Genomic DNA, 22,656 nt, shown 5'->3' with positions numbered 1-22,656 from the left:
GCTTGAAACAGCAACCTTTCCTGGAGTTCAAATTCACAGTGGTCCATTGTGGAATATCAAATGAATACTGAATAATAGTTATTGATTTTTATTATTATTTTTAGAAACGGGAACATTTAACTTCGTGCTTTGAAAAGTGGAATGAAATTCTAAATAATTTGCATGTAATTTTTTTCAAACCACTAAGTACAAAGTGCCTGAACGTGTATCCTGCCAGTTATGGCAGCCCCTCTTTTTAGAGTTTAAAAAGCTTAATATATGTGCATTCTTGCACATTCTAAATTTCAAAGTACTTTAGACATAACAAATGGATTTACAAACTATATATAGGTTCACTTACTTTGTCGCTGAAGTGCTGCAGCTACCTCAAGGATTGAACACAGCAGCTGTTTAACAACCGAGAGAAACGTCACATCTCACCGAAGAGCAGGAGCTGAAGAATACTGTATCAAACGAAGCTGCAAAGGGAGCTTGAGGCTTTAGAGTAAATTGTGGTCTGGTAGAGTTCATTTGGCCAGGACGCTTGGGATAAACCACCAGAACTTAACAGAAGGTTCCACAGGACCTTTAATGGCCGTGTGTGACCTTCATGTCATCTGAAAGATGATGCTTTGTTCACTTCTAGAGATGAGTCCATCATGAGGAGGCCTCACTGGAACCTCTTCGTGCTTTTGGTAGATCTCTCTTGCAGAAACCGACTGTAATTGCAAGATAGGGCTGGGCACGGGTAGGACAAAGAGAGAATGGCTAGTAGAGAAGAATTAACTTCTAATAATAATAGTTCCTACGGAGTTGGTTGTTACACAGGAGAACATTTCCTGAAGTGTGAAGGAATTCATTCACCACCATTTTGGATTTCCTGATGTTTTGATGGTGTGTCAATGACATTCCCCTCTAGAGTGTGAGAAAGTGGTTCAAGTTACAGAAGCTATGAAGTAGCATTTGTTAGAGCTGTGTTGTACGAGCTAAATGGTAACGGTAACAGATTTCATTGTATATGAGGCAGGGTTTTTTTCAGTCTTTGTGGAAAAGTTTTGAACAGGTTATGCTATGACAGTTACGGTGCTATGTGAAACCTTCAGCATAATTTGACCTGAAGAATGGGTTAACTTGTTAAATCACCTGGTGTGGAGTAGTGCATGATAAGGATGGGAAGGCTCAAAAATCCTCACCTAACCAAAACAGTCTGTTGGCACGGATAATAAATCGTATGAGGTTTGGCTGCTTTCCTGCTGCCACACAAGGTTGTTGTTATCTAACCTAATTTATGTCTTCCAGTCAGCTTTCCGCCTCATTCCTCTTTCAGCAACATTCCTCACCCCAATTGCAGAAATGTATAGAAACTTCAAACTATGAGCTAGCTATGATAAAAATGAAATTTCTGCTTGAGGCAGCTCCTCTGCTTAGCTGTACTATACATACAAAGTTATTCATTGTTGGCTACACAAATATTTTTTTTTTAAATCTGCACTTTCCCCAACTTTTTCCAAAAAAAACCAAAAAACAAAACAATTAGAACTTGTAGTGTTCCCTTGAGTAAACCATAACAAGAGAATTGATAGTTCTTGACTGAATACATTCAGCACATTACCTTACAAAAAGTTATTGATGACCTAACATAGATAATATAGTCTTGAAGCCTTGTGAAGAAATAATGTATTAAAGATGACATCCTTTCAACAGACAATTTCCATTGCAGACTTATACAGTGAAGATAAAATTGAGTGGGATATATAAATTGGGTGAATCAAAGATGAAAGGTTGTAATGAAAAGACAATGAAGAAAGACATGTCTTTTGTAAAAGTCGTTAGAATTAAATACTAAACTTTCCCAACTGGCTGTATTTGGCTGTATTGAGTTTGACATGTATGCACCCTTACTAGCAAGAGTATTGGATTTATCAGGAAGATCAAAAATCCTAGAGTTTCCTTGTGGAGAGCAGAAGGTGAACAGTCATTTTTCTGAAGAATTCCCTTGGTAGCCTTTGATTCGGTTGCACTCTTAGCGACCTTGGTGTGTGTTGTGGCCCTGGTCTCTACATGAACAGGCTTGTTATACCTGTGGAAATCAGCTGCCTTGCTATGCAGAATTGGAATGAGCTTTTTAATTATATAAGACTTAAGAATAACTGTTAAAATCATAAATTTTTAACTAAAAGGTTACAAGAGTATAAAACATTATTGACATTGTATTTTGCAGTAAGTACATTTCTTCAGGTGCTTTTGTCATCCTGTCTAGCTAATAAAGACGGCTAATGAGCCAGTTCAACTCTTCCTTGGCCAGAAACTTTTGAGAGCTAAATTTTTCCTATTACTTTTTTCTAAATGTTGTTACTAAATCTTCCAAGAGCAGCTGCTCTGGGCAATCTGTTCTTCCTCTACTCAGGTGGAATGTCCTCTTCCTTGTTCATTTTTATTCCCTATAATTTGGGCACTGGGGTGCTGCATGATACTGTAAAGGATAAGGTCATTTTTTTTTTCAGTCTTATTTAAGATTATATGATTGACATTTTTGTTGTATATATTTATGAGGACTTACCCTGCTCCAAAGTTTCAGGTTGCTTTTTTGTATTTGCTGTCTTTTAAGTCTCAGAAATACAGCTTCACTGGCCTAACAAATTAAATGTCTTACTTATTCATTATTTATGTCCCCTGTAAGATTTATTATGTTTAGCTTCCTACAAGCTTTTTATACACCCTGCATAAGGGACTTTTTTTAATATATAATGAGGCAAGGATTGGAGATGCATTTGAGGATGATATGACCAAAACTGCTCATATTTTGTTAGATTTTGAGAAATCCATTTACCAGTATCTCTTAATCCACTGTTGTTCAACGGGCTTGCTTTCTACTGGAGTACTGTGATGGCACTGACACAAGTTCACTGGCGGGTCCTTGCGGAAGCATCAACCCATTGAGAAGCATTGGGAAGGACGAGCTCCAAGTAGAGCCAGCATCGTGCCTACTAATGGTTTTCTTCCGTTGGATCAGTTCTGAATTTCTCTAACCCACATATCACGACAGGCAGCCTGCTTAACTGCTTTTTTGATTACTGAACCCTAGCTTCTTTCTCTACTTTTTTTCCATTAAGAAGTAGATTTGGCTGGCATTTAAAATTGTGTATTCAAGACAAGGCTTGAAGCAGAGAACATAATTTTGCATTTTCAAGATGGGTTTATTTGGTATCTGATGAAAAATAATGTGGTTCCTCAGGAAGAGGATGAAATTCAGTTAGCAGAGGTTGTGAGCACAGATAAATTATTTACGGGGAAAGTGAGTCTTTGCAATTAATTTTTTAAGTTACTAGAAAAATTAACATACATTCCATTGTGATTGGGCTACTTCTTACGGATGTGTAGGTAAATGGTGCAGATACTTATTCTAATGCCAGTGTTGGCAATAAATGACGAAATCTACCGTTTTTCCTTTTGACTAGAATTTTGGTAGACATCAGATCTTTCTATTAGGAGTGCTTTATCTAGTGAAGTTCACCTCTTTGAATGGAAACTGGTAATTTTTTATAGCAATACCACAGTTTTGTCTGACCTGTCCAGTTTGATCAAATGTTTTTACAAGCAATGCACCATGATCAGCAAGCATCTGGCTGAAATTCAAGTTCAAGTGTCCCTAGTTCTAGCTGTGAAGTTTCTGAAATGTCTGTCCCGTTACAGAAATTCTGTTCCCCTCTTTGCTGTTGTTATGGGTTGTCTTTTTAGGGCAGTGCTATAGCTGTGAACACAGATGTACGGAAGAGGGGAGGAACTCTCGTGAGGAAGCTCCTGCTTTTCTACACTTGGAGGGCATACTCTCTCAATGTTTTTGCTAGGTGGTTTCCCACTTTTAAACATATACATGAGTGCTTAGCTTTATACTGCAGTACCCGTATGTTCTGCCTGATCACTAGTAAGGAGGGAAGATGTTTCTGATAAGGTTTCTTAACTCTAAGGTTTATTCCTTTATGGTAAGAAGGTTTGTCTACTGTCGTTGTACTTCTTGTTTAGGCATCTCAAGTTCAGAACTGTACATTTTAGATTCATTGATTACACATTTTAACTTCCCTTGGGGAACACAGAGTCCAGTATTTTAAGCATCTGATAGCCAGTTTCATCAGATACGTTCAACTTCTCAGAAAGATTTTTGATGCTATCATCGGATAAGTTAAATATCTTTCTAATGAAAGTCTAATCATTAGACTGCTATGCTGAAACAAAAGTGAGAAAATTCTTTAAAAAAGGAGTTTGTTAAAACCCGGAAATGAACAAAATGTTTCTCTGACCAGCAGATCATTGTTAAGGGAGGTTTTCCCTGGAGTGTTCCCTGTCTTCCTGTCACAGCCAGCTGCTTCTTTTTTGTCCTAGAGACAAAATATCCCTTGCTCTTGGAGGTGCTCATGCTATTAATAACTATAACACATTCCTATTCCAGCGTACCTTCCAGAATTTACTCAGAAATGTGGCAAAGTAGATGCATGGTTTTTCTGTGAGGTTTGCTGTCACTTAAAAACTGCTTCTGAGCTTCCTACAGACTTTTGTCTGGAAGATCTGTCATCACAGGTTCTCTTGCATTGCCACTCTGGAACCTCAGAAATTACTTTTTGTCTTTTCCGCTGTATTTGGTAGAATATCATTTGTATTTGGTAAAATAACATTTAATTTTTAAAGAAATACTTTACGTGCTTTAGAGTTTGTGTGCCAGGGCAAAAAAGCAGCAGGCACTTCATCTATGTGTATTATTTTTAAGAGTCTATGGTAAAGTTTGAAAGATTAAATTTAAGATTTCTTCACTTTTTGAATGTGAACACTCAGAACTCCTAATATAACCGGATAGTTCTGCCCAGATAGATGTCTATGTGTATGTCTAAGGCAAAAAAAGCAAACTTAATTCTAGCCCCTGAGGGAAGGGATAATCTTTAGAACACTTCATTTATTTTTTTTTCTTCTTTTTTTTTTTCTTCTTTTTTAATGATGATGCTAGAATATCTAGGACCTCCTCACTGCTTTAGTAACTTTTCCTTCCCCTAACTTTACAGAAGGGGAGCTGAAGTTACTGGGAGGCTGAGAGAGATGCACCTAATGGTTTGCAGGTCTTTGCAGAAATGGAGGTAGAAAACAAGTCTTCTCTGTCCTTGTCTAATGCTTAAATACCAACCGTTCCTTTTCTGTTAGAGAATGGAACTGCAGAAAGATCACTTTTTGCCTCTTCTGTGAATGTGTCCCATTTCACATTTTCACCTGGGTTCAGCAGAATTCTTGGTGTCCAGGGTTTCTCTCATCTCCGTCAGAGCCACAGCTTGCCAGAGTGTACTCTCTGAGATGAAAAATACTCCAGTCACCATTTTGCTTACTTTGTAATTGGAGTTCTTTCAATCAGAGCCAATTATTGCATAGGTTGCTACCATGATTCAATACCTTTTGCAAGAAACCTAGTGTTTTTCTTTAGACACGTATTTCTTTCAGCTACATGCAAAAATAATCTTTCCTGTTAGAGAATTCAGTTATTGTTTGTCACCGATCAAGATTTAATCCATTGAAAATTATTGTTTAAGGCAGTCTGTATTCTTAAAAAGACAAGTTGTTGGGGGTTTTTTAACAGTTTGCAGACAAACAGTTTTCATTTAATCGGGATACCTTGCTTGGAAGTATCCATTCTTCGTATGCTTTGTTTTAAATTGATTTCTTGGATCTTCATCTAAATATCTGTGGTTAGGATAACTGACAGGGCAAGGAAGAATTTTAATAATACCCTGACAGTTTCATTTGTGTAATGATAACTCAGTAATAATCAGCTTGGACTCCTTTTTCTTGTGAGAAACAAGGAGACACCATTCAAATAATAAGCAGAGAAACTGGAAAAAGGGCAGCTTCACTCATGCTCCATCCCCACTTCATGTCAAGTCACCAGCTGATCGTTTCCAGAGCTGTGATTACACACAGAATCTTTAACATTGATGAACTACATATAGAAAGTTCCACTGCTCATATCATGAGAGTCTAGTTACAGTAAATCGTGGTGGGCATTTCTGGTTTTCTTTTTATTTTTTTTTTAAACTGTGTTATGTGGGAAGCACCTGCGAAGATAACACATAATCCCTTGTATCTGTACTAGGAAACAATATGACAACAAAAGGACTATACAGATTACAGTTATTAATGAGCTACAGAGCTATCTCTGTCACAACTATTAAATTAATTACAGTTTAGTTGCATGTTTGGGGTGTCCCATGGAAATGAATGGGTGATTTATATCATTCACATCATGTTATTAGAGGATCGTTTTTTAATTGGCAAGTGTGTTTACTTTTTCGTGTGTTATTAAGTGGCTTCAGTAACTGGGACATAACTTGTTCAGACAATTTTTGAAGTTTTTGAGAATCTTCAAAATAACCCTCCAGACTATTGTATGCTTTTTGTCTGAACTTTACTCTGTACCTCTTGAATGAAAATTCACTGGGGCTGGTGTTTGACCTACACCTCTTCTGGAACATGCACACACACACACACTATTGACCTCACTCATCAGAGCAGCTAACAAAATCAAAACCTGAAGTTTTTATTTTTTTGCCTGTTTTTAGGTGGGCTAATTCCTCTTCTTTGTGGATAATCTCAGGGCTGGTGTCTTTCTCTCTTCTTGTTTGGACTTGGCAGTTGAAGGATGCAGGACAGAATCTCTGTTTTTTTCCAAAGCAGTCTACAAAATTCACATCAGTAACAATCCGTTTTAAACATACATCATGTGGTGAAACCTGTCTCACCCAGAACACTGTTAGACTTGTAGACGGTGCCAGAGCTGTGTCTACAGAAGATCGCGTTGAAAAATAGAGCGCATCAAAATTTGTGTATGTACTGATGCCAGTACTGCTTTCAGTGCTGAAGAATCCATTTTGAGTTACAGAGAAGGAGACTGAAAATAACCTATGTTTTGCCCAGAAAGGAAAGCATATGGGGATCAGTCCTGCTTAACATTGACTGTTTGTGGAAGGAGCAGATGGCAGCATAATAAGCTGTTTGGAGCTGTGTCTGGTACCTGAAGTGCTGCCATTGATTCGAACCTAGGGTAGTAAACTTGCCTTATAAGTCATTGAGATGTGCCTTTATACACAACTGATCTTAACATTTCAGTGCCACCCACCAAAAAGATGCTTTCCTTTGCTTTGTCGTCTGCATAATGCGACTTTTCTTTAGCATTGAGAGCCATTCTATAGAAGTCTGAGAGCTGCTTCAGAGACATGAGATCAAGACTTGCATTGATAAAGCTGATCATATACGCTGCTACAGACAGGTGGGGGCATCTATAACCTGTTGGGGACAATTTGTCTAACCAAAACAGAGGAGGAAGGATCTTATTTAATGGAAGAGTCGCCTGTGTACATCCTCGTTCCAGAGTAAGTTAAGCAAGTTAAATAAACTGTATTGAAAGTCTCTTTGCATTTCCAGCTGAAGCAGTAATCTTGCATAGTCTGAGAAGTTTCAGGAGTTGCTTGTTTTTATTGTCAGTGCCACAGAGATGGGGACTTCAGTCAGTCTCTAACAATTCTGATCTTAGAGTAAAATGCTTTAGGGTTCATGATGAGTAGCTGAAGCATTTTCATATCTCAGTCTACACTCCTTATTGTCTTAACTTTTAAGAAAAATCAAGATCAACAAGAAGGAACATTGACTCAAAGTCCTTTATAATTTACTGAAATGCCAAATTTGCTTTAGGGAAAATAGTATCCTCTGTGGCAGATACTTCTTCAAATTATTTAACTACTTGAGCTCAAAGAATAATTCATTAAAAGAGAAACTGAGAAACTACGCTTTGAAAGTGGAAACATAGCTTTTCATATTTCTTACTCCCTTGCTAAAACCTAGAATTGAGAGAATGAATCCTCAAGTCTTGAGAAACAGGAATATGGTAATTCAAAGCAGTATGTTTAGTTCCTTCTCTGTAAATGATAGTGGCTTTTTTGTTAGCACATGCATGCTTTCACATCTAAAACATGTTTAGATAAGCTTGTTTGCTTGTGTATCTAGCCTATTTATAGTGGTGTTTATTTACTAATAAACCACTTTTTAAACGCTGTACTTGTGCTTGTTGAATGATAGTCAAGATTCTGTTAAAAAAAGGCTTTCACAAATATTAGTAAATTATTTTGCTGAAAAAATGCAATGTTATCCATTTCATAACAAAATCATAATTTAAATAAATATGTATAAGTTGCTTACACAGATTGCACTTTCAGAGTGTATGCTTCTGGATAGCTGACAAGTGCCAAATGTTTGTGTAAAGTGTATCAATCAATCGAGAAAAGACTTTATTCCTAAAAAAAGTAAATAAAAAATAAGGTTGCAGCTACAGAGCTAGATTTAAATAATTTAAATAAACAGAAATATCTTTCAAATTGAAGCTTTTTAGCCTTGCTACAATCTAGATTGTGAGAACAATACTTGTTCTAGGAGCTTTTTCCATTGTTATCCATAGCATCCTGCATCTGAGCATCAGAAGTGGCATCCTTGATTTTTGCAAGCAGAGAGAAGACTCAAAATGTGCCTCAGATAAGATAATGAGGGATAAAACTTTGCTTTTCCTTGGCAATACGCAGCCGTTCTTGAACATCAGCAGATTGCATGAAATGGTAAAAAAGCAGCCTTATACCTTGTCTGCAGAGGCCTCTAGTAACCTCAGGCCTCTAGTAGTGGTCTCTCCCTCTTTGCCATGAAGTAGGACCGCAGCCCATAGATGGTTGATTTGTGGTTCTGATCTGGGAGCTACCTTACGCAGATCCTTTCCCTGAAGGCAGAATTTATTCTTAGTAAAGCAGCTTCATGTAATCTTCTTGGTTGGGCCCTGCATAGTTGATTTGGTTTCTGGCTGTGAGAACTTGGAGGGTCCTGAGAAACACAGGATGATTTGCATTCTTCCTGAGGTGCGGTTCTGCATGAAGTTCTCCAGAAGAGGTTTCATATGCAAATTTCAGCTCTACTACTAATGTAACTACTCCTACATTGATACAGTCCTAAAATTGCATTTGGCCCTTCGAAGGCAATTGCAAGGCTGATGTGGCCCGCAGTGAAAAGGGGTTTGATGCACCTGGTGTTTTGTGTGTTCGTTACATGAGGATGCTTATGGGTTCAAAGTCTGTTGGGGCAGCGCTTGGGACTACTGAAGTATGGTCAGATCCATATTGTCAGCAGGAACAGTCTGGGCACATCATCTTCTGAGCCATGCCCATGCCCCATCTCTGTCTTAGATATTCAGTTGTCATGGCCCAAAACTCAGTCAGCAAACATTACAAATTTAGTAATATGGACAGTAACATTTCAGTGCTTGAGCTTGGTAATCAGCCCTGTTTTGTTTAGCAGGGAAGAGATGACCAAAGGGACCACCTTGATGGCATTTCCTAGTATGGGAGTTAACCATCCCATGTGATCCTGTTTATCAATTTAATAATTTTTCTGTATGAAAAACAGCTATTTATTCATTTCATTTTTCATTTTGAGGGTTGTTTCTGGACTTGTCTTGGAATCTGAACAATATTTGTATAAAATACTTTTTTTTATTTTAAAACTTCTCATTTATATTTATTGTTTGTTCCTGCATTTATATTATCATGTGTTCATATGTATGTGCAGATATACATATGTGCAGTGTGTAGACAGGTATGCAGGTAGTGTCTGGTCTTGTTCACAGAATCACACAGAATCAGAGAATGTTAGGTACTGAAAGGGACCTCAAAAGATCATCTAGTCCAATCCCCCCACCGGAGCAGGAACGCCTAGATGAGGTTACACAGGAGGGTGTCCAGGCAGGTTTTGAATGTCTCCAGAGTAGGAGACTCCACAACCCCCCTGGGCAGCCTGTTCCAGTGTTCTGTCACCCTTACTGAGAAGAAGTTTCTTCTCAAATTTAAGTGGAACCTTTTGTGTTCCAGTTTGTACCCATTGCCCCTTGTCCTATCATTGGTTGCCACCAAGAAGAGCCTGGCTCCATCCTCGTGACACTCACCCTTTATATATCTGTAAACATTAATGAGGTCACCCCTCAGTCTCCTCTTCTCCAAGCTAAAGAGACCCAGCTCCCTCAGCCTTTCCTCATTAAGGGAGATGCTCCACTCCCTTAATCATCTTTGTTGCCCTGCGCTGGACCCTTTCCAGCAGTTCCCTGTCCTTCTGGAACTGAGGGGCCCAGAACTGGACACAATATTCCAGATGTGGTCTCACCAGGGCGGAGTAGAGGGGAAGGAGAACCTCTCTGACCTACTAACCACCCCCCTTGTAATCCACCCCAGGATGCCACTGGCCTTCCTGGCCACAAGGGCACAGTGCTGGCTCATGGTCATCCTGTTGTCCACCAGGAGACCCCCAGGTCCCTTTCCCCTACACTGCTCTCAAACAGGTCATTCCCCAACCTTTGCTGGAACCTGGGGTTGTCCTTGCCCAGTTGCAAGACTCTACACTTGCCCTTGTTATATTTCATCAAATTTTTCCCCACTCAACTCTCCAGCCTGTCCAGGTCTGGCTGGATGGCAGCACAGCCTGCTGGCGTGTCAGCCACTCCTCCCAGCTTCCTGTCATCAGCAAGCCTGCAGACAGTACACTCTATTCCCTCATCCAAATCACAAAGTTTTATGTGCTTGTCTCTTGTATAATTGTATTAAATGTTAGTAATATCAAAAATTAGTCAGAAACATCTTGATGCTGAAAATTTCAGACTAAAGAGTGCTTTGAAGCAACATGCATATGCTGAGGGTATGTGAGGCAAGTGATTCCCCCGCCCCAAAAAAAGGGTGATTCTTAGTTAAGATGTGTGTTCTCCCTGCCAGGTCTTATTGTGCTGCTCAGGTAGCTTGAGTACTGGGTGCAAGGCAGAGCTCAAACCCAAAACTAGAAGCTGGGGAACATACTGTTTTCCCTTGCGTACAGTTCACTCTTTTGCTTTGTGCCCACTGTTGATCACACAGGGAAGCAGATTTTGGGGTTTTGTTTTCTGCCACATTGGAAAAGTAAGTGATTTTTTGCTGGACTAGGGAGCTGAATTTGTTTTACCATGTGCTCAGGTGAGCAGTAGGGCACACACGAGACCAGGAACAGGGGAGAGGGGTTGCATACGTGTCACTAAAATGAGAAACTGTTTGTTAAACACTTAGTCTTTCTGTTTAAAAAATAAAAAAACGCAACATATCTCTGAGGAAGAGAATAAGAGTTTATTTCATTATCTTTGCTTACACTGACAGCTTTAGGTAGAAGTGGTCCACTACCATTAGTGGACCAACAGCGTCATCCTTCTATTCCTCAAGAACTCTACAGGTAAATACGGCCTGGTCTGCTGGCCCCTGCTCTTCATCTTGTGCCTGTGCCATGTTCCTTGAGGCATCGTCTCATGAATCCTCAAAACAGAACAGTTCCAGCTTGAGACCTCCCCAGTTCTAGATAATTAATTCAGTGTCTTTGTTATGGCCGGAAATATTTTGCTTATTAAATTTCCTTCCTTTTCTATTTTGCCATGTTCATGCCTTCTAAATCTTGTTACTAGCCAGCTACTTATTCTTCAGGGTTTCTTAATTAAAATATTTAGTAAAAGTATTGCTAAGTTTCACCCTGGAGGTGTTCTGTTAACCCCTTCATTCATTCTGGTGTCCCTTGTCAGCAGGTGTCGTCATCTGTTCTTCACTCAGTTCCTCACCCACTTTTCTGTTCTTTTGCTGGCATTGCAGTCCAGAGTTGGCTTTTTATAATTAAATTCTCTGTAATGTTCTCACTAATTGCTAATAGCACTTAAACCAGCAAAAGTTCTTGTCATTTCAGTTACTTAATGGGAAAAAAAAAAAAATCTCATAATGAACAAGAATATGTAGCCTTCTGCTGTGTTTTTCTTTTCCCATTGACCCCTGCATGTATATGGAAAAACCTCTTCTTTTGTCATACGGTCCACGTTAACATAAGTACTAGGGAAAATTTCATCGTATCCAGATCCTGCCACATTTGTTTCAGTTTCCTTTTACTTTAATGGACTCTGTGAGTCACCATCACTAAAAAAAACAAATATTGCTTGAGGGGGGTGGACAGTTTGGAGGGTTAAGAAGGAAACCACACACATGCCTCCCACACACCCCTCCCCATTTAGTTTATAACCAGTGTTGCTGTCAGGAAGGATGGTGACCAACCATCTCATGTTTTTAGTGGAATTGGGTGTAAGTTTTCAAAAAATGATTGTATGCTAAAGCATAAAGGCTGCAATTTAGAGGTACTTTTATTTCACCTTTTTTGGTTTATGTGAAGTAGTTATTTTAGGTGCACAATTTATTTCAGCCTATTCGACATAGACGAGCACTGTGTTTTAACTAGGTTTTGTGATGCACGAGAAGAGCAGGCTTCAGTGTACACCAGCATTGGTATGAGGTGAGGGGTACACGCACTGTGAGTATTTAATGTAACATCAATTCACCCTTTGCGAGCTCTTTCCATACAGGAGTGTCTGCCTTCAGAATCTGATGGCAAATAGGGGCTGTGTGAACCTGGTGTGGTACAACCTCCCTGGTTTTACAAAAGAATATGTGAGGTGTGTAAAACGTGGTCTTACACTTCAGTTTATTGCCTTGAAATCACTGTAGCGTGGAGAGCATTTGGATATATAAACATCCACAAAGCTGAGCTGTGCCCTCTTTTTGAAAATAGAAATTGCTGCACATAAGAGACACGATGGAAAATGTGTACAAGTCTATACAGTCTTCCAGCAGTAGATTGAGACCAGTGGCACTTCCCCGAAAAAAATAAATTACCCGAAATTTGCAGCACATTCATATTCAATTTCATCACAGCAGATGCTCATTAGTATGTTGTTATTAATTGGTATTCACTTTAGGTTTTGTTTAAAATGAAGATAATAATTAGGTTTTAATTACTGCATCTTTCTAAGGGGGGAGGGGAGGAAATGCCTCTCAAAGCACTGAAGTATTTCCTGTACGATTTGCTCGGTTACGTCTGAGCTTTGAAAGAGTCTCTGAGACACATTTTTCTGCCAAGAGCCTTCTTTTCTATTTCCTTTCCTTTCTTTCCTGGTTTTAAAGTATTAAGAATTAGTTCTAAAGGATTTGTTTGATGGACATACTGAATCATATCACAGTAGTAAGAGCCACTGTTCTTTCTAATCAAATTACCAAAAAGGCTTTTCACAAAAGTAACTCTCTCAAGCAGCTGATTAATGAAGTGGTGCCACTGTTTTGTATTATAATTAATTGAAGTAATACAAATAACTTCTGTAGCCTGTGGAAATTATCTTCTTTGCAAAGCAATCTAGCAGAGTTAGCAAACTGAAGGGGGATTTTTTGTGTGTGTTTTTAAATGTCTTAATGCCTTCATCATCCATAAAACCATAGGTGACACAACAGATAACAGTATATGACAAAGAATAAAAATTAACAACATCCCAGAGTGGGCTTGAAAAAAGGGGAGTCAGGTGCAGAAGAAAGGAGAAGGGCAGAAAAAAATGAGAATGCAGAAAAGATTTAAAGGATCATGAGTGTGGTGGAGCTATAGAGAAGTATAGGAGTTTGGGAGATGCCAAAGAGTAAACAGAAAAGTTCAAACTACTTTAGGGGAACATCATAGAATCACAGAATACGAGGTTGGAAGGGACCAAAAAAAATCACCTAGTCCAACCTGTTTTGGGAAAAGCACAGTCTAGACAAGACAACCCAGCACCCTGTCCAGATGAATCTTAAAAGTTTCCAATGTTGGGGAATCCACCACTTCCCTGGGGAGATTATTCCAATGACTGATTGTTCTCGTCGTGAAAAATTTCCCTCTTGTGTCCAATCACAATCTCCCCAGGAGTCACTTGTACCTGTTACCCCTCACCTGTTACATGTGACTCCTTGTAAAAAGGGAGTCTCCATCTTTGTAGCCAGCCTTTAAATACTGGAACATGGTGATGAGATCTCCCCTAAACCTTTTTGTCTTAAGGTTGAACAAACCCAGTTCTCTCAGCCTTTCCTCATAGGGTGGCTTGCTAGTCCTTTCATCATCTTCGTGGCCCTTCTCTGGACCCTCTCCAGCCCGTCCACATCTTTTTTGCATAGTGGAGTCCAAAACTGAACACAGTATTCCAGGTGTGGCCTGACAAGCACTGAGTAGAGCAGGATGATGACTTCTTTGTTTCTGCTGATAAATCACCATCCTGCTGCCTCTGCTGCTGGCAAGTCACCACTATAGGGCACCAACCCCACCACACACATTGTGGCCAAAGCACCTTATCCATGGCAGAGCCAAGGGTCCCCAGTCCCCACAGAGAGGGGCTCCAGCTCCCCAGGGATAGGCCCCGAGGTGACACAGGTGAATATGAACAATCTGAAAACCATTGACTATGACATCGTACCTTGGTTAATACAGGAATTCACAATAGTTCAAAGAAAATTTAAGTAGGAGCGTTTAGTTTTCTGGCCTCTTCACATGTACGCTTTCAAGTTACAGAGGTTTTACATGCTGCTTAAAGGGTGTTTAGTAGAATAGCACTGCACCTAGACAAGTAAAACATCAGAAATAGAATCATTAGTTCAGTCTTCTCCTACCTTGCGGTTGTGAATTTTCATCAACTTTTCCTTCTGTTTACTTTTTCCTTTCCTTACCTCTCTCACCTGGATTCTCTAGGTCACCATGCTGCTGCCCTTACCTACTGAATCGATGTTGAAGGTTGGTGTGTTAGCCACTTGGGCACCCTTGTAACAGGGTAAAGGAGAAGGAGGCATCTCACCTCAGGTTCTTTGGGATGAAATCTAAACCAGCCAGCGCTGAGGGAGGGGCCTTCTAATTTTAACACCTAAATGCAGCTGCCACCAACTTTTCTTCCGTAACAGAAAAGCTGGTGAGAGATAGTGCATCGAAAGTTCTCCCTAGTTACTGTGTTTAGGGCAAGAAGATGCTCACCAATGGTTTAATCTTTTCAGGTCCCCTTACTTTCAGAGAGTTGAACTTTGGCATTTGTAAAAAGGAGCAGGAAACATGGACACTGGCAATTTTTCTGCCCTCTCTCCGTGCAACATTAAGAAAACCAAGTTCAATTATCCATTCTTGCCTGCAGGGTTGCAACCTGTGTCTGCTTCTTCTGGAAAACTCACTCACTGACTACACTGTTCCAGGGTGAGGGAGTTGGGACCATTCTCCACTTGAAGTTTCGCTTTGATGTGGAAAAAGTGTATCACGGTTTGCTGAGCCAGAGAGAAGTGGAGTGAGCACAACAAGGGGGCCTTGCTCCTGAGCTGCATTTTTAGGCATTTGCGAGTCAGGAGAAGAGTTGGTGGTACCCTTCAGTCCAGAGTCTTGTGCAAACATCAGCAGCTGTAGGGAGAAGAGAAATACCAAGCCAGTCATTGCAGTCAAACAGGGTGGACTTGGACACGTCTGGAGGCACAGCTGGCCTTCAGGAACTCCAGAAACACAAAAATGTTGCATCTGTGATGTCTCCTTTCACAGTGTATACCCTAGTGAGCGTTCCCTGTTGTGTGTGTTAGCTAAACGAGATTATTTTCTTTTCATGGCTTACCTTTTTGTATCCTAGTTTTGTGCTTAGTTGTGGGAAGATGTGCCTTTCCGATGTTCGTAGTTCACCAGCTCTGTGAAGAGGGCGCCATCAGTTTCCTATTATGTCATCTTTATAGTCTTAAATTCTTCCTGAGATGCAGGTTAGAGATCTGCGGTTGGCCTCCTGATGCTGCAGGAAACAGTTCTGCAACCATATTAAACCTAGATTTCTTTAAATGAATATTTTGTTGTCCAAGCACGATGACTCTTTTTTTTAATTCCATGTTATTTTATTATTAGAAGCCTAATTTTTCTGTCAAAGGAGCAAATAGCTGTGCTGTATACAAACTATATACCTTTGGTTCCTTCATGTGTTTATGGCTATTTTAACTGCAATTAAAAAAAACGAAGTTTGGTTGCATGGAAAGAACACTGTTCTTTCCACTGTTCTTTCCATGAATGGAAGCTGTCAAAGAAGCAGACTTATCTGTTGAAATCAGTTCTTAATGAAATCAAGAAATAAACATCATGGAACAAATAAGAGCTTCAAAATAGAGTTTTATTTTAATGCGCTCACCATTCAGTTTTTCCTGGAAAGAAAGAATGTGTAAATAATGATACAAATGTAGCCCAAGTACTTACCATAATGTTAGGGGTGTCAGGTTTGCTTTACTCAAAAAATCACCATTAAAAGTACAATATTACTTGGGTTTGAAGCTTTAGGGATTGAGCTATTTTGCCTTTTTAAAATCTACAGATTATCAGAAATAAAGGAAATATAAGAAGTGATGGTATAACTCATTCCTAAAGTCCTTTTCAATTTAAGGTACCTCTTCCTTGGATTCATCAGTGTGCCGTAATATTCCTACTTAATTGAGTGAAAATCTTCAAACCCATTTGTTTTCCAGCTATTACTACCTGTAAGATGTGGCAGGAAGCTAATGGGAAGGAGAGGAGATACTAGTGCATTATCAGTAAATCAAAATCTGTGTGTATCTATATATATCTATGTGTGCATGTATACGTTTTTACATACTGATTTTTGTATTTTCTTTATCCATTTAAGCAGTGACTTTCAATTAGCCTGCCTACTAATATCAGGTCACTAAACTCTATAGCTGATGCTTTATTCTTTCATGTGGGTTGTCATTCGTTTGCTTCAGTTGGCTGGCAAAGGTGGTTGTATATCCATTACCAGCAACACAGCACTTTGCATTTCTGAATTGACAAGCAGCTATATTGACCTAGCGCTTATTATGGGTCAACAGCTGCGTTAACCGACGGAAGGACTGAGGGGCAATTAAAATGAATTGGCAAAAATATATCTTCCTAATTTACTCCAATTTGTTATTTATGCTAACATTGTATGGCTTCTATGGTGACACTAAACAGAATGGACCCAATAATGGCAATTAACATAAAAATATAATGGCTAATCAAATTGACAGCAACTGTTTCTCATCATCTCGACACACAATACATTATCAAAACAAACTATTATGAAGGAGGTAATTTCAGTGTTCTATTCAACCTGCTTCATGTGTGCAGTCAGGGAGATGTGTACCAGCAATTACAGCTGAATCTAAAAAACTAAACAAATAACTTAATCGCTGTCGTCCTCCTTTTTTCTTCTTCAGGAAGCAGTAATCAGGATTTACTAAAAATAACTGGTGTATAATAGTATAATGATGATGCATATCGTAGAATAGCTAATAAGGAATAAAATAAGCTTCTATGTGCCTTTTTTAAAATAGGTTCACATGAAGTGGAAAAAAGTATACTGTTAAAATATATAAAAAATAACTAAGCTGTAGTAATAGTTGTCAAATGTCTCAACATGAGTTGCTTAATAGTTATAGATACTTTGTAACATGTCAGTAGATGTGTAAAATTAGCTGAATTAAGTAACAAAACTTGGCTTGATTGGGTAGAAGAGTGAAAAGCGAAATTAAAGCAAAATTCCAATAAGCAGAAATAGTTTACCATTTACTCTTCCACTGCATTTTCAGGATCATTCCTTGTGCTACACTTAGTTCCAGTTTTACATTGGTCTAACCACATTCTTTATTTGTTTTATAGCTCATCAAGAAAATCTTCAAGAGTTCGTATATATCTACATGTGTACTAAATGTATTAAAATGGACACTAATACCACATCTGATGCTCTTAGGGTTACCTCATTCTTAATTAGGGTTTTTGTAATGTACAACTCTTCAAACCATTCTTGGCCAATATTTGAACTCCAGTATCTTAAACAGCAGGGACTGGAATGTGGTTTCCATTGAGCAAGCGTTCAGGATTAACCTGAGAGGGTTTAGTTGCATTGTGGGCAAGATGGATCTTGTGTCCATTCAAGTAATCACCTAGTGCACAGAACGGTGACAGTGACATGAGTGCGCAGGGGCACCTACTTTTGATCTCAAGGAACAGCACAGGGTTTTGACATCACTGACATTCAGAGCATTTAACTGGATATCTTATTCCACGTGTACACACCTGCAGATTTTTGAATTAAATGTGTGATTACTAACCTGCAGTAGCCTTCACAGATGTGTAGAGCAAGGTGGTGACAGAGCTGTAAAGGTACATATGCACCTGTTCTTATTTGAATGGCATGTTCACAATTTATGTCACCACAGCTGTGTGTGTGTGTATAGGAAGAGAGGGAATACAGCCAAACACCTGTATTTATCAAAAATATACATTAATTCTCTTTCTTTTTTTAAAGATCATTGCATTGTACAGTATACTAAAGCCCTAATGTTATTGCTTTGTCCCATCATTCTTAGGACTTTTCATTTTGTTGCTAAAGCATTGTGATACGCCTGTCTATAAGAATGGAAAAATGCGACTGATGTTTCTGTAAGAATGGATAAGTTTAGTATGATTTACATAAATGCTTGGTGTAAATTGTGATAAAAAGTGTAGAGATATAGTAAAGAGATTTTGCAGTATAATAATAATAATTATAATAAGAGTTCCAAAATCTGACATGAATGTACTGTGTAAACTGCTAGCGGCGGGGGGGGGGCGGAAATCACCTTTTGATAGTGGAATTAGAAATGGGTGCAAGAGATGCACTTTTGAGTTGAGTTTTTAATTACTATCTTCTTACATTACAGTATTCTGATAAGGCCCTGTACACTCAGCTGTGCTTTTACCGATACATTTTTGATTTGGATTATGCAAAGGATAAAGTTATTACTGAAGAGGAAAAAAGTAAGTTACAATTTTTAATTAAGTAACTATCATTTATTAGCAACTTGCATGCTAGAAACTGGTCCTACACATATGTACTCTTCAAGTCTGAACTATGAGAGTGTAATCTAAAACAGAAAATAAAAGAACGTACGAATTTAGGAATCCTCTGTAAGAGGAATGTGTTGTGTTGGAGTTAACCACTTTAAGAATATATTATATGTCTCCTTTCTTCTTTTGAAGGAACAGCACTTTGGAAAAAGTGCTTTTCTTGCATGCTACACCATTAGAGAAATCTCTTTGCTTGAAGTTTTAAGGACACGTCAGCTTCAGTAAATACATTAATTGAAACATGTATACCATATCTAAAAGGGAAGCAAATTAAAACTTACATTCAACTACTAATGTTGAAGAGACACTTTTATCATGGACAAGATGATGGCACAAGAAAAGCAGTAATGCTAATTGTATACAAAGCTCTGTTAAATATACAGATTAAGCTAATGTTAGGAAGGTTTTTTTTCTTCTTCTTCCAAATACTGTAACATTTCTGAACTGAAACATTTCTAAGCTGTAATGGGTTCATGGGTCTTGTGCAGCTGCATTATTTTCAAGCTGACAGAAGGGTATTTCTGAAGGTGGGCTATTGCTTGGCCAACCTGGAATTCTCAATAAAGCCACGTGCAGGTCCCACCAATCTTACTTTATAGATCTCTTGCCTGATATAAGGATATAAGAGTAGAAGAAGCTTCTTGGGTGATGACATCCAGTCCCTTGCTGCTGCAGACCACCACATCTTTAAGGACTCAAGTTTACGGCAGTTTTTGAAACTTGTGGGTGGTTCCTCCCCTTTTGCTGCTGTTCAAGATGTGTTTTGGACCCTCAGTCTGTGGTGACTGAAAATTCTCTATTATTTTCCCATTCTAACTTCTTTGTGTCCTTTTACAAAATGTTTGTTTATTTCCCTTCCCTGATGTTTTCTACTGTGCTTTTGGAACAGTGGTAACATCTCTGTTTTGTTTTAAACTAAGCCAGAGAAACTCTCAGCTTTCTTTAGGAGGAATTGGTCTCTGCTGCATGATCTTTCCTCTTAGCACTTCTGTGTGCAGTCTTTTCTAGGTTGAATTAAACTTTGAGTATGAGAAACTAGAAATTACATGCTATTTTAGATGGTATTTATCTAGTGTCTTGTACACTGGATCTGTACGTTTGCTGATGCTTCCTTGAGTCACCTGTGCCCTGCTCATAGTTGTATCATTAACTTGTAGTTAAGTAATTATAGAAATCTTGAGGTTTATTGTTTTTTCCCTCCTCTCATTTCAGAATCATGAGTTCCTATCTCAGGTTTATGGCATTTTGATTTTCCTGGTTTCATTCATTTGGACTCTTTTATTTGTAATTTTAGACTTCAAGGTTATTTGATTATCTCTGAAAAACAGTATGGTGGCTTCTGCATTCACATTATTTCCCACCTTCTGCCTTAATCGGAAAATGTTTCTTGGACCCTCACTGCTAATTGGAGAAACTTCAATAAAATTATACTAAAATACTAAAGCCTATTTTTTTAAAGAAAGGCTAAATTCAAAAATCCTCTGGTGATGCAGGTTGTACAACTTGTCAAGTTTTACAACCAGTTTCTGTTGATCCTTCACTGTACTTAGAGACCTCTTTGTATCTAAGATGAATTTTGCTTTCTGTGGTTTATCTGTGCACATGGGTGATAGACTATTCTCTTAGAGAGTTTTACATAGTTAAAACCTGTATGCTGTCTTCTATGTCTTTCAACTACTAACTTGAAATTTTTTGAGGAACGGGGAGAGAGTTTTCCACTTCTCTGCAGGTTTGTTTTTGTTTGTGTGGCTTTTTTGATGTTGTTTTTTGGTTGGTTGGTTTAGGTTTTTGGTTTGGGGTTTTGTTTTGTTTCAATAGACTTTCAATACATCAGGTCTATTAGAGTGGAATACAGCAGAAAGATAATTAACATGTTTTGCAGCCTGTTCTTCTGCTTATTTATACAAGTATGGTGTTTGCAACATCTGCAGCAACATTGTTTGCTCGTGCTTCATTTGTGATCTCCTGTAATCATTATATACTGTTGTTGGTCCATCTTTTCCCTGGAAGAATAAAAAATAAAGCACCGTGTAGACCAACCAGCTTATTGTTTCAGTGGCTGGTGAAGTTAGCTGCCATTTATATCATCCAGGATTATAGTCCAATCATTAATAGTAGCATTTATCCTCCAAACAAATATTTCAATCCATCTGGAAGTTTAAGGTCTGTCATGGTGATATGGTTTAATATGTTAACATTGTGATACAGTGCAAGGTTCTTAGTTGTCATACTACTCAAAGTGCCTTTGCTGTCTTTCTAAATTGGGAATTATTGCACAGTTAGTATTGGGTCAAAAAACAATTTAATTTTCCATATCACTATTCCAAACCCCATAATTTACAGATACTGATATTACTGTAAAGGCTGTTTGTCCTGCTTTTTTTTTTAATCAGGAGGGGAATAAGTGCTCCGTTGTGACTAGTAACATACTCAAAATGTCTTCAGCACTTTCTTACACTTAGCTTTTCAAAGCTGGATTGTGGATTTAGTCAGACATTGCTACTTAAGTGAACAGTCGAAGAAGTAAGAAGCGGCAGGAGTAGCAAAGTAGTAGCATCTTCTGTTCATTCGGATGAAAAAGGGATAGGTAAACTATCAGTGATTTTAAATACATGATGTTTAAATACAGGAGTATGCTCACTCTGTACGCCTTAACTTCAGAAATGGAAACCAATGTATTTTTATGGCTGTGTCATCAGGAGATCAAAATAGAGCGTAGTAAGCTTTATATCATTATTCCATTCAATGGTATTGTTAAATATTCAAAGATATTACTGTTTTCATTTTGCTTCTACAGTAAAATGAAAACCTTTAAAAAACGAAGATAAATGTAGCCCACATAAAGTCAGAACAACTGCTCTGCCTCACACAGGTGTCTCTAGTTCAGTTCCCCCTCCTGGTGTCAAATAGAAGCCTTCATGGCAGATAAGGATGCTGCAGCCTCCTTATTCACAATGACTGCAGCATTAATCCAAAAGCCTTAATATCACTGAGGTTGTTGGCGGTGCTGCAATTTTTTTAGAGAAATAAGATCCTAGTCACAGGATTTTTTTCTGTTCCATACTGTAGGATGGGGCTGAAAGCCACCACCTTTTCACCATCCCATTTCTAAGAGAGGGAAGGTCTCAAATGTTGTTTGCAAGGCATTTAAGTATTTGAAGGCTAGAAATTGCAAAGATGCTGTGGTATATTCTTTCACAGAATATTTTCAGTTATTGAGCCCATGGTTACTGGATTCTGAAAAGTCTGGCTATATCCATTGAATGGGTAAGCAGGAGAAAGTGAGGGTGAGAGGAAGGTAACTTTGGGAAGGGTGGTTAAATGTTTCTGTTTGTTAGGAAGACCTACATCTTCAAAGTATATGCTATGATCTGGAAACAGAATACAATTGTTTCGATCATATGCTTATAGACTGTCGTTTTATAAAACCAAATGCATATTCAGAGGGTAATTTCACACTTCTATCACAGCTTCGTGTGTGCCTCACTCCACCTTTCCGCACAAACACCAGAAGTGTGCCTAGTTTACTTTATAGATGAATAAACTGCAAAATTATGTTGGGGAAAAAAATGAAACTCTTCTAGGCTGTGTGACCTAAACATTAAAAACAAAAATAAAATAAAATTCAGCTCTGAAGATTTGTGTGAATCCTATCATTTCAGTGTTGGGTGTTTTTCCCCAGTGTGTTCATAACTTGGTGTGCCAGGTAGCAGGTAGAAGTGATTGCTTGTTTGTTTTTTAATGGAAGATTTTTTGGTAACTCTTTGAAAGAAGACAGTTTATAATGGGGATGTTGGCAGAGCTGCCTGTCAGTGTGGATTAGTGCGTATCCTCGTGTCGGCTGCTGGCAGT

The 22,656-nt window shown here is 38.5% G+C and overlaps 1 protein-coding gene across 4 annotated transcripts in view; it reads left to right on the top strand.

Annotated features, from left to right (window-relative positions):
* POLA1 (DNA polymerase alpha 1, catalytic subunit) overlaps positions 1 to 22,656 on the top strand; it is a 209,440-nt gene that overhangs the window by 147,499 nt on the left and 39,285 nt on the right. For 2 of the 4 annotated variants that reach the window (XM_065070777.1, XM_065070753.1), the window contains exon 36: positions 18,618 to 18,714. The exons of 1 other annotated variant lie outside the window; for it this stretch is intronic. In XM_065070777.1, coding sequence (XP_064926849.1) covers positions 18,618 to 18,714 — 97 coding nt within the window. Of the gene's footprint in view, positions 1 to 15,055; positions 15,276 to 18,617; positions 18,715 to 22,656 lie in introns of those variants that run through there. One more of the 4 variants, XM_065070763.1, reaches the window with a different exon arrangement.

The sequence above is a fragment of the Columba livia genome, chromosome 1 (genome assembly GCF_036013475.1).
Source record: "Columba livia isolate bColLiv1 breed racing homer chromosome 1, bColLiv1.pat.W.v2, whole genome shotgun sequence".
NCBI lineage: Eukaryota > Metazoa > Chordata > Aves > Columbiformes > Columbidae > Columba > Columba livia.
This window is presented reverse-complemented; position numbering and strand designations above follow the sequence as displayed.